Source organism: Bidens hawaiensis, unplaced genomic scaffold (assembly GCF_021521415.1).
Source record: "Bidens hawaiensis isolate Kalapana, Puna unplaced genomic scaffold, B.hawaiensis_p1.1 tig00049083_1, whole genome shotgun sequence".
Taxonomy (NCBI): Eukaryota; Viridiplantae; Streptophyta; class Magnoliopsida; order Asterales; family Asteraceae; genus Bidens; species Bidens hawaiensis.
Genome location: NW_027506107.1, coordinates 105,202 through 118,290, shown reverse-complemented (window position 1 = coordinate 118,290; position 13,089 = coordinate 105,202). Strand labels below are relative to the sequence as shown.

General features: G+C 32.8%; 1 protein-coding gene across 1 annotated transcript; it reads left to right on the top strand.

Annotated features, from left to right (window-relative positions):
* Positions 1-2,582: 2,582 nt before the first annotated feature.
* Positions 2,583-11,335, top strand: LOC143616728 (homeobox-leucine zipper protein ATHB-15-like). The gene is made up of 17 exons (XM_077089478.1): positions 2,583-2,972; positions 4,128-4,287; positions 4,629-4,729; positions 4,824-4,914; positions 5,066-5,161; positions 5,250-5,363; positions 5,444-5,527; positions 5,609-5,761; positions 5,993-6,067; positions 6,443-6,745; positions 7,292-7,477; positions 7,621-7,701; positions 8,787-8,921; positions 9,087-9,409; positions 10,242-10,338; positions 10,403-10,552; positions 11,103-11,335. Exons 1-17 carry the CDS (start codon positions 2,761-2,763, stop codon positions 11,247-11,249), a joined length of 2,508 nt encoding a protein of 835 aa, XP_076945593.1. The 5' UTR covers positions 2,583-2,760; the 3' UTR covers positions 11,250-11,335.
* Positions 11,336-13,089: the final 1,754 nt, after the last annotated feature.

Below are 13,089 nucleotides of genomic sequence, written 5' to 3'. Positions count from 1 at the left end.
TGTCACACCACTATGTAATTGATTAACTGTTTCGTATTTTTACATATGTATGAATGTATAATACATACTTTCACAATCACAAACGATATAATGTGTACACAACATTATTTATTTCACATATGATATAATCATTTTCCTTTTAATTTTGTTTCACCTGTTTAGTCTTAAAACACATTTCTACTATTACTCTTCTCCTGGAGTATACACGTAAAGTCAATAGCCTTTGTGTACGGGTTTTTCATTCTGTTAATTATTATAAATGTTGTTTCAAGTATAAAGTTTCGTTAGTATATTGTATATCATATTAAAGAGATGACATTTCTCGTTTCGCAATAATAACAAGACAACATAAAATATAACATGCAACAAGATTCATTAATTCATTGTATTCTTTTGACTTACGAATACATTCCACACATAATTCGAAAATCCACCTAATACCCATTTTATAGGTGGACTTGCACCCGCACCAGTTCAGTGAGGATAACACCTGATATCACTAAATTAAAAAACGGCCATCAAGATACAAACTCGCTTTGTTAGATCATATAAATAGAAAGATCGTCATATAATCTTCACATTATATATTGTTCTGAAAATTTTTCACTTTGTCACATCTTATCCCACAAACGTAAATGCTAATGATCTAGACGCAAATAAAATGACCAGTTTTACCAAATAAAATTAAACATATGAAACCGCAACAACACCGAACCACAAAACCATACTACAATTTAATCAAAGATATTCACAACCATCCTCAATGCATATTTTGTGGGTTGGTGGAGAAAGTAAAAGATAGTTATTTACTTATTTTTTAAATAGATAAAATACTTAAATAATTAGGAAAAGTTTTTGAAAATTTAACTGAATATAATATTTACAAAAGACAGATAAAAAGGTTGCAAAAATATATAACTGAATATAATATTTACAAAAGACAGATAAAAAGGTTGCAAAAATATAAAACAAAAGTAGAATCAAGGCCGCATGCAAAACCATCATCATGATGTCCTCTTTCCTATCTTTCTCCAGTTTTAATGAGCCTCAACCTGATTCCCCTATTATTCCTATCTTACCCCTTCTTTCTCAAATATTTACTTCACCTGCCATCCATATTTTACACCCTTTTACTGCCTTAATGGCATTTATGTAATTCAGTAAGAATTCAAGGGATATAGACAATGGGCATGCAGGGTATGGCCAAGAACTAAAGGCCCATAAAGATTCAAATATATATTCTTGAAATCAAGATTGATACAGTAGTAACTGTTTTGAGCCTTTGACATTGATGGAAAACAGCTAAAGCAAACAAACCAGCAAATGAGGTAACAACAAATCCAAACAGTCTAGTTAGTGAGATCTTTTTTCTTATTTAATATTAAAAAATGGAGATACATTTATGATTTAATAATTGTAAATGTTACGTGTAGAGCTATTTATAGAGATTTGCGTCTCACTTAAAAATTCCTTTGAAATAAACTCGTTTGAAATTGGCTTGGTGGTGAATAAGCTGAGTCCGAGCCAATGCGACTTGGCTCATGGCTCGCTTGTTAGATAGCTCGTTGGCTTGCTCAGTTGCTTGTTTAACTCTTTTAAACTCAAACCTAAAAGTATAATATATTTTTAGGCCATATATAAATAATGTTTTATAATCAAATACAAACAAATTTTAACATGAAAAATGTACAAATAATTAATTGTTATCATTCTATAAATTTTGAACTATAGTTATTATTAATCTACAATTTTTTAGTTTAATACTCCAACTCAAAACCATAATATAATAATAATTACTCTTGTGGCATTTTTAATGAAAAAATAAATAAATCATGAAAATGATTCAATCTTATTAAAAAATATAAATAAAAAAATTAAAAAAACCAAATACTCTCTACTCATTTCCTCTTTTTTAGAACCCTACTCATTTTGTTCCTTTTAGAACCCTAGAACTTACCTTTCATAGAATTTATTAACTCCATAACACATCATGTTTCATAGCAACACAAAATCTTTACCAGCTACCAACAAAAATATTCAAGAATTCAATTCAGTTCAGAGGTTTGGGCTGCTAATTTGAGATGCAGATCTTTGTGTTTTTAGTTTTCTCTTTAGGGTTTGAAATCATCAGTGTCAAAAGCTCAGAAAAGGGTGTGATTTGCAAGAAAAAAAAGAAGGGTTTGGTGAAATACTAGTTCTTGATCTTGTCAACATGCCAACAAAGTAGTTACTTCAAGTTATTATTTTTAGTATTAATTTTTAAGTGGGTTATGAGTTAATTAGTTGTTTTGAGATGTATTAGTGATAAAAGAGATTAAAAAGTGAAAAGATTGTGTTTTTAGTTATTTCTTTAGGGTTTGAAATCATCAAAATCCAACGTTCAGTTAAGGGTTGGTGAAATCTTTGTTCTTGATCTGGTAAGCATGCCAACAAAATAGTTAAAGTTAGTATTTTTAGTGTTATTTTAAGTGGGAATTGTGTTTTTAATTAGTGGGATTTAAGTTAATTAGCTGTTTTGAGGGAGTTTAGTAATTTAAGATTGTGTTTTTATTTGTTTCTGTGTGTAATATACTTGTACTTGATCTTGCAAACAGCCAACAAGATGGTTTCAAGTTGCTATCTTTGGTATTAGTTTAAGTGGGTAAGTGTTTTAATTAGTGGGTTGAGTGTTAATCAGCTGTATTTAGGTGTGTTACTGAAAAAAGTTATAAAAAAGATTGCGATTTTTTCGGTTATTTTAAAGGGGATTGATTGTAAGTGATGATGTCAATGTCCTGCAAGGATGGTAAAGGGGTGATGATGGATAATGGGAAATATGTTAGATACACACCTGAACAGGTTGAAGCACTCGAAAGACTTTATCACGAATGCCCGAAACCGAGTTCGCTTCGGCGTCAGCAGCTCATTCGTGAATGCCGGATTCTATCTAACATTGAGCCCAAACAGATTAAAGTTTGGTTCCAGAACAGAAGGTACGCATTTGAAACCGATAAATTTATACATATATTGTTTGCGTTATGTGCTATCTTGTAGGTTATTTTTAGTGAGAAGTATGTTCCTGTTGTAGGTGTAGATTGATTCTTTTCATGGTTTTTTACTGGTTCAATATTTGGCTCCTTTCATTTTTTGAGATGTTTGTTTCGATTTGATTGCGTTTCTCGTCTTTCTTTTGTTGTTTTCATTACTGTCAAATTGAAAAGAGTAAAAAAAAAGAAGAAGCTTTTTTAGTGAAATGCTTGTTGTGATTTGTGATGTGTTGTGGGTATTGATTGTAGTTTAATGTGATATGTTTGTTCTTATTTTTTCTGTGATGAGGGTTTTGGTTGTAATTCCTTGTTATTCAAGTTTTTTTCCACTGTTACATTATAAAAGATTGGAAAAAAAACCTTATTTTTGCAAATTGATTAATGTGATTTTTGCTCGATCAATCATTTTTAACGGCAATATAAAAAAATATCTTTCTTTATGTGACGTGCTTGTTGTGATTTGTCATATATGTTGTTGGTTTTGACCGTAGTCGCTTGTTATTCAATCTTTGTTTCTTTTCATTTGTCCTGTAACCGAAAAGATATACAAAAATCGTATTTTTTTATGATGTGTTGTAGGTTTCTACTTGTTTTGGCTTGTTATTCAATCTTTGTTCCTTTTCAATATTCCATATTCGTAAAGAACAAAAAAAAATCGTATACTTGTGTATGTGATGCAAGTGAATGTGCACGAAAAAGCTGTCGTAAAGTTTCGTCGTTCGTTCCGTCGTCGATACTATCTGTGATTTCTTAAAAATTTCATTGTGATCTTTGATATAAGTTCTGGGTTTTGAATGTTGATTAGTGTTCGCCATAGTTGCTTGTTAGTTCAACTTCAGTCTCTTTTCCTTTTCAAGTAATTACAAAGATGTTAAAAATATTGTTTTTCTATGGTATGTTTGTTGTAACCTGTAAATGGTGTTATGCTGTTACGTGTCATCAATGTCATTCTTTATCTGTTCACCTTTTCTTTTATTGTTTTGTAACACAATCTTAAAAATACCGCCCCTTTTAAATGTTTGTTGTAATCCATAAAAGGTGTTACGGGTTTACATGTTCGCCTTTTGAAACTTAAATGTTTTGGTTATTTTCAATATATAGATGTAGAGAAAAACAGAGGAAAGAATCTTCACGCCTTCAAGCTGTGAACCGAAAGCTGTCAGCCATGAACAAACTTTTAATGGAAGAAAATGACAGATTGCAGAAACAAGTGTCACACCTTGTGTATGAAAATGGCTACTTTCGACAGCATACTCAAAATGTGAGTTTTTTATCCTATTGTTATTGTTTTTTTTATTATTATTATCATTATCTTGTGATTGTGTTCTAGTGCTTCGGTAGCCTGACTTATTGTTCAATTTATTAGTTTTGAATGATTATTTTGATACAAGATTCAACAAGATTGATTAATAGATTGCAGAGTATTGTACACCACTATCTTTATCTATTAACTACTTAAATTTCCAAAATTGCTCAACATTTAAAACATTCAAAAGTGATTATACACCTTACTTTAATTAGATTTGCAGAAACATGCAAGTAAAGTCTCTTATACCTACCTTTATATGCAACCAATTAAATATTTATTTTTTCATATTGCAGAATGCACTTTCTACTAAAGATGCTAGCTGTGAATCGGCTGTGAGCAATGGTCAACACCGATTGACAAGTCAACTCCCGCCACGGGATGCTAGTCCTGCAGGGTAAGTCAAAGATTGACTCATGCTCTAATACTGTTTAACAATCGACATCGATTATATAATCATTTATTAAATTTTTTATTATAATGTTACGCAGACTTTTTTCCATTGCAGAAGAAACTTTAGCAGAGTTTCTTCCAAAGGCAACTGGAACCGCTATTGAGTGGGTCCAAATGCCCGGAATGAAGGTAATCATAATCTCATTATATGCTTAATAGGCGCTGATGTGGCACCCAGAAGTCAATGTGAAATTAATATTCTTTGTCAATACTATTTTCAAATTGACTTTTATAGCCCTCATGTAACTTTGACTTTTTTGTTGACTATGTTTACTTCCAGCCTGGTCCGGATTCCATTGGAATCGTTGCTATATCTCATGGTTGTACTGGAGTGGCAGCACGAGCATGCGGTTTGGTTGCTCTCGAGCCTACACGGGTTAGTAATATCGTCTCCTACTTTCACTAGGTTTACGGTTCTAGAGTCAAATATGTGGCAATCTTTGACTTTGACTTTGATGTCTTAGGTTGTGGAAATCCTCAAGGATCGCCCCTCGTGGTTTCGTGATTGCCGAGCTGTTGATATCCTCAACGTGCTACCTACTGCCAATGGTGGAACCATTGAGATCCTATACATGCAGGTAATAACCTTTTATAGCTTTAGGAACCTGCCTGTTTTTACGTTCTCTTGATCTAACTCGCTCTATTATTACCTTTCTAGCTTTACGCCCCTACAACTTTGGCTACTGCTCGTGACTTGTTGTTGTTACGTTATACTTCTGTTACAGAAGATGGCAGTTTAGTGGTACGCTTTTTTATTCTTTTTAAAATTATCTCATTTTTTCATTAATATATGTGATTATTTAATTTCTTGTTATGTGTTTAGGTTTGTGAAAGATCACTAACCAACACCCAAAATGGTCCGAGCATGCCACAAGTTCCAAATTTTGTACGGGCTGAAATGCTGCCTAGTGGCTACTTAATTAGACCTTGTGAAGGTGGTTCCATTATTCATGTTGTCGATCATATGAATTTAGAGGTAAATTGTGTTTAATATTTGTTTAAATGTGTCAATTTGTGCTATATCTTTCTTTGATACCGTGTCAATTTTGTAGAACTTTAAAACAGTTGATAAAGAAATGGGTCAAACATATAAATGGTTTTGGCTTATTTTGACCCAAGCCTATTTTACTCTTTATCTAATTTGATGCATCTATTTTCCTACAATTTTTGTACACTATTATTTTTAAATACTTGTTTTAATATTTAGGCGTGGAGTGTGCCAGAAGTCTTGCGCCCATTATACGAATCATCGACCATGCTTGCTCAAAAAACGACAATGACGGTAATTAACAGTTTATTACATTTTTTTTGTAATGCTTCATTGTGGTGTTCGGTATCTAATGCAACTCGAAAAATCTGAAATTAGAACTGATTTGAATTTTGAATTCTAATAATAGAAATCATATCATGTTGGAACCGAAAAGTTTCGATGATTTAGTTAATTTGTCTGTATTTGAATCTTGAATTCGACGACAAAGATTTTTTAGTGTTTATATTTAAATCCTGAAAAAGATGTCTATATATGCATGCTATAGTACTATACTATTTAGTTATTCTTTATACACACACATACAAAACACATGTATATTTACTATAACTCTTTTAGGATTTCAAATAGAATTGGATACTTTGGAATTAATATTATGTACTTTAACAGGCGTTACGCCAGCTAAGGCAAATTGCACTTGAAGTTTCACAATCAGGTGCCCCAAACAGTTGGGGCCGAAGACCCGCAGCATTAAGGGCACTTAGCCAGAGGTTAAGCAGGGGATTTAACGAGGCTCTAAACGGGTTTAATGACGAGGGGTGGTCATTAATGGCTAATGATGGCGTTGATGATGTCACCATTCTTGTTAACTCTTCACCTGAGAAGCTTATGGGATTGAATTTACCTATTGCAAACGGGTACCCGTCAGTTAGTAATGCTGTTTTGTGCGCGAAGGCGTCAATGCTTTTACAGGTTAGATAAAATGGGTTCGGATCAATATGGGTATTTTTGTTTGGTATGGGTCGAAACAAAATGGTCCAAATTGGGTTTACCCGACACAAAAACGAACTTTAAAATATTTTTTCTTTATTTTAGAAACCGACTTTAATTTATGTCCAATATAGAAAATAACTACTTTTTACTTTTTTTAATACCGATTGAAGCAACAATTTACCATGTCACGTGTATATGTCATGTGGCATCCGGTGTAACATTTCAAAATAATAACTATTTATTTTATTAATATTTTTAAGATAGTTATATAGTGACATCGTCAGTTTATGGGTAGAGCTGGTTAAAATGAGGTTGGTTGCAAAAGTTGATAGTAAACCTTTCGATAATATCCTAACTTCTTGAAAAGACTGATTAACTGATTTTGTAGATTTTTCATTTTTGCATTGAAAATAAACTTGTGTGCTTTTTGACCGTTTGACCTGTTTCTCTTGTAAGGTGATTTTTTAAAAATAATGCTATTAGGTAACTGATATTTTTTTTTTGTGTGTTTTCTCTTATTTCTAGAATGTTCCACCGGCTATCCTACTTCGGTTTTTAAGGGAACACCGTTCAGAATGGGCCGATAATAATATAGATGCTTACTCGGCTGCTGCTATTAAACTCGGTCCATGTAGCCTAGCAGGGGCCCGAATTAGCAGTTTTGGTGGTCAAGTGATTCTTCCCCTGGCCCACATGATTGAGCATGAAGAGGCAAGTTGATATATACGTTCATTCAAGATTGTTTCCCACATTTCCATTTTATATATACTTTATTGTTATACTAATTAAAAACCTAATGATTGGTTTTTAAATTATAGTGTTTGTTTAATTATGATTCTTTTTGTGTTGTTTAGTTATTGGAGGTTATTAAGATGGAGGGCGTGGGGCATAGTCCCGAAGAATCCTTAATACCAAGAGATATGTTTCTCCTCCAAGTACGTTTTCTTTCACAGTTTTATACTTATATTTCTATACAAATATAAAAATATAAATAATAATGAATATAAAAATAGCAATGAATTTTCAACAATCTTCCATCAAGGTCATGAAAGTTTTAGTTCATTAAAGTTTTCGTATTAATCAGTTATTAAATAAACTATGTAATACAATTATACAAAGGTCAATAACCTGCATGTGCAGATTTGACTTAAAAAAGATTAACTTTGGTGGGTACAGATTGCAAGATTTGATACGTACTAAACGATAATGTCAAAATGATACGATTTGGTATCGTTGGTACCGAATGTGTACCAAAGTCTTGAGTTTTGCTACCTATACCGGTACCAAGAGTTCCCGATTTTCGGGACCGGGACCGTCAGTACCGGTACCGTGCCGATCTCATCCTTACTTTTTATACATGTTCCTTTTTTTTTTTCAAACATAAGTATCATCACTCTACATTACAATGAATCTGGTATGTTTTATTGGTCAAAAATGTAATTTCATAATGGTCTCTATTATATCTAAAATTATATCTAAAATGGACAGAAAAACACACAAACTGCAACACCTGTGCAAGAAATTGCAACCCAGTTGACCACAAAGTCTAGGAAACGCAGCAAGATGGCAACAAATTGCAACCTAATTAAGTCAATTAAGTAACAAAGGGAACAAATAAGCTTAGAAAACTCACCGAAGAACAAATCAAAAGCCCAAAACACATGCAATTGAACCTGTAAAAACCAAATTAGCATCAAAGGAATGTGACGTGAAGATAATTGACCAGAGATTGAGTTGGAACTTACCGTTGCAAAATCACATCGAAACCTACAAATAAACCCACATGTAATTGATGATAAAATTAGATAAAATAAAGCCACTGAGATTAGCATGAAAGATGACATGAGGGAGAGACACGTGTACCACCAGGTGGCAATTGAAATACGCTTGAAATAGTTGTAAAGTATGCTTAAAAAAAGGGAGCAGTAGAACAGTAGAACCCTGTGTGTGACTTCTACTTTCAAATTAATAATGATATAATTGACCGTAACGCCCTTGAAATCACGATATTTGGTAATAGCTATGCAATGGAATGGATGAGAATGCTGTTGGCATGTGTGCTGAGCTCATATTTGCTCCCATTGATGCTTCATTTGCTGACGATGCACCTCTTTTGCCCTCCGGTTTTCGTATCATTCCTCTTGATCCAGTTAAGGTTAGCATTTAGTAATTTATACATCAAATGTGATTACAAAAATGACATGTTGACCATATGGCCATCATTTTTCAAATATAAAAGTTGGCTCGTTTGAGATATAACATAACCCAAATCACCCTTCCATGTCACCACGCTAATTTCTTATTTATTAAAAAAACACAGGATGGTTCAAGTCCCAATCGCACTCTCGATCTTGCATCTGCTCTTGAAATTGGTGGGTCCGGGACAAAAGCTTCAAGTAACCATAATGTTACTAGTGGCACTGCAAGGTCTGTGATGACGATTGCATTTGAATTTGCATGTGAGAGTCACATGCAAGAAGCGGTTGCAGCTATAGCCCGTCAATATGTGCGGTCCATTATATCTTCGGTTCAAAGGGTTGCGTCGGCTTTATCTCCTAACATGAACCCTAATGGTGCTCTTCATGCACCATTAGGCACCCCTGAAGCTCATATTTTGGCTCGATGGATTTCCCGTAGCTACAGGTAAAAAAATCACGTTTTCCTGGAGGGATGTAAATGAGTCGAGCTGAGTGTGTAGTTTTTTAAGCTCGAGCTTGCTTGTTTGTTTTTTTGTTAATTAGTTTTTATAAATTTATATATTAATTATACTTTATATCGATAACATAATATATATTATTGAGCTATATTTGTCATAATTTTATGCGTACTAATTGTTATTATATAGTATACATATGATATATTAAATGAACATTATATAAGTAGGTGGCTCATATAGTCTTTCAAAAGTTCAAGCAGTGTTTCTAAAATTTCAAGCTTGGCTCGTGTGTATTTTTTCAAGCTCGTGTGTTGTTCGGACTTGGCTCGTTTGTTATTTTGTTATTTAAAATGTGCATTTAGTTTTAAATCTATATTGTTTTTTACTTATTTTTATCATAATTTTGTAAATACTAATAGGTATCATATAATTAATTAAATACATATTTGGTATGTCAAAAAAAAATTATATAAATATTAGGCTTGTTTAGGCTTGCGAGCCAGTTGGAGCTTGATAATTGAAGCTCAGGCTTGGGCTCGTTTATCGAACAAGCTTATTTTTAGGCCCGTGCTTGTTTAAGCTCGGCTCGATTTGTGCTTTTAATGAAACCGATCTTGAGTAGCTCATGAGCAGCTTGGCTCATTTACTGTAACCAAGACATGAAAGTTCATTTTCATTACATTTTGGTGCAATAAATCCATTGCGTTTAGAATCATGGAAACAACTGTTTTCCCTTGCACACTTGTAGAATTTTTTAAGTTTTTTGTAACATGTTGATATTTCATTATTACGTTTCTCGATATTGGCATATTGCTTTAGTTGTTACTTGGGCGTGGAGCTGCTTAAATCTGGAAGCGAAAACGTTTTGAAATCACTTTGGAACCACTCAGATGCAATCATGTGTTGCTCCCTTAAGGTAAGCTTTATATACAAACCTGCTGATTTTTTTATATCCTATGCTCATATGAACTTTTGTGCAGTCATTGCCGGTGTTCACATTTGCTAATCAGGCGGGGCTAGATATGCTCGAGACAACATTGGTTGCACTTCAAGACATAAGTTTGGAGAAAGTTCTCGATGAGCATGGGCGAAAAGATCTTTTCACAGAATTTGCACAAATAATGCAACAGGTTTGCCAATCGTTTTTCGTGTGTTATTTATATTTTCTGATGACTCCTAGAACTAGAGTTGGGTTATGGATAAAAAATGGTAAAATTTTGGTATGGTTGACACGGGTCAACCCATTGACCCGTAACACTGTTTAAATTTTAATTTTATGTTATATCCACTTTACCTGTTAAGAGATAATAGATAACCCAATTCGACTGAGCTTAAAACTAAAAGAGGTGAAATGCATCTTTTATCAAATAAGTTTTACTAAATATGATAGTCTAGTTTTACCAATTTTAAAGTATAATTTTGTTAAATAATTTTACCAAATATTTTTACTACAATAATAGTCTAGTTTTATTAATTGAACTATTTAGTAAGTTGTAAACATTGAAAAGTATTTTTAATTTATATGAAACATAATTACAAAATATTGCTAAGATAATAATCTAATTCTTTGAGTAAACTGATTCATTATTCTATATGCATTAAAAATATGTTTCGGGGGATTTTTAACCCGTTTCACTAGTTTCCTCTTTAACCTTTTCCTCCTTTATCATTTGGTTGTAGGGTTTCGCGTGTCTTCAAGGAGGAGTGTGCCAATCTAGCATGGGTCGTCCCGTTTCCTATGAGAGAGCAGTGGCATGGAAAGTACTGAACGATGAAGAAAACCCGCACTGTATTTGCTTTATGTTCATCAACTGGTCGTTTGTTTAATGGATAAGAGTATGTACTTTTAATTTAAGGATTCCACACTATGTTTGGATGGATTTGATCTTGTGGTTTGATTAAATGTTTTGATAGACACCTCTATTTAAGTCTTATCGTATCACGTATGTACGTCGTTACGCTGGACGTGTGTTGTGCCTGTGCTATACTGCTATTTATGTATTATTTTGAGACATCTTATATGTAGTTTGGGTTGGATGTCCTTTTTATGTTTTATTATTTTGTGTTTTTATAGCCTGAAAGATTGTGACACGGTTTGTGACCGGACCAGTTCTAAGTTGGCACGAGTTTGAAGTTGGTTTACTCGATCCTCTAATTTCGTTGTATATGTTAGTACTTCCCTACTTTTTAACGTCTTTTTTTTCATGCATCGTAGTAAGTAGTAACAATAATAAATACGACATTATAGTTTTGTGTAATTATAACTTTCATAAAAAGATAGGAAAGTTAGCAAATTATTTATTAGAGAATTATTTAATGTTTTTTGAGTATCTTATTTTTTATGTTATTTTATGGCTCTTTGCCCGGGAAATACGAGTAGGTTTGTGAGTAGTTTTTTATGTGTGGGTTTTCACTTAGCATATTATGTAATAATTAATTTATTTGTATCAGGCGACTTTTTTTATTTTCATAATATTGCATATATAATAGTTTTCATTGTATTAATATATTAATATGTAAACAAATGGTACAAATTAGGTTTGTAATTTGTTTGGGTTAGCGAGCCTACTTAGGCTCAAGCTTTGTTTAAGGCTTAAGCCTACTCGTAACTTGATTATTAAACAAGTTTATTTTAAGACTTGAGTAGCTTACGAATAACAATGGTTGTAAAAATCCCGACTAGGCTGCATGCGGTTATTAATCCAAGATTCCTAGTTAATCATGATTAATCGGTAGTGCTCATCCCACTGCCCGATTAGTAACTAACGATTACCATAATTGATTTTTTACACAAATATATTTAATATGTTAAATAAAAATGATACAAATTAGGTTTGTAATTTGTTTACGTTAGCAAGCCTACTTAGGCTTGTTTATTAAAACACGATTTTTAAGGCACGAGCTTGTTTAAGCTAAAAACAAATCAAGCTTTTACTAGTTGAGCTTGAGTAGCTTACAAGTGGTTTGATTCGTTTATATCACTAGTTCTGGTAATATTATGGTTTTCCATTGATAATATATAACAGAAAAATGATCAAAATGCAAAAGAAAAAAAAATGCTTCTAAAGGTTACATCTTTTTAGGTTTGATTGTCGAGTTTTTGGCTTAAAGTGATCCAATAATCCAAATTATAAATCATAAGCCTCAACTCAAATCATCAACCGGATGATTTTATTTGGTTTTAGTCCAGTCGTTTAAGCTTCTTGTTGTTATTGGGATACCTAAATGCCAATATTCTTCTTCATAGAATATCAAAGAAAGCAAAGGAAGCTGGCCAACTTTTGCAAAAGAGAAAGCGAAATTGTACCAGTTTTGACACTCTTTTGAGTTAGACCAATCAATATGTCATCATCTTTTCATCTTTATTTTCAAGAAAACTCTACAAACGAACCCTTTGAATGAAACCGAACCCACTTAGGTGGTGATTACGTCATTCACTTTTGAACGAAATCGATGCATTGTATTGTTCTATCGACATACAAATTTGCTACCTTGACCTTAAGCTTTTTCGACCACTAGCTCATTTTTTTATGGGAAGGTTGTATCTATGACAAACATAATAACGTACACACACAATATTGTACAATACAATTATGCAACCACTTGCCTTACGCTTTTGTATACATGACACAACAATTAATACCATTGACGCGAAGCATAAGCAGGA

What these genes read in the sequence shown, in the direction of transcription:
- LOC143616728 (XM_077089478.1), top strand. Translation starts at nt 2,761, where the DNA reads ATGATGTCAATGTCCTGCAAGGATGGTAAAGGGGTGATGATGGATAAT. An exon ending in TTGCTCTCGAGCCTACACGG is followed by an intron (nt 5,162 to 5,249) that starts GTTAGTAATATC and finishes TTGATGTCTTAG; the next exon opens with GTTGTGGAAATCCTCAAGGA. An exon ending in ACATGATTGAGCATGAAGAG is followed by an intron (nt 7,478 to 7,620) that starts GCAAGTTGATAT and finishes TGTGTTGTTTAG; the next exon opens with TTATTGGAGGTTATTAAGAT.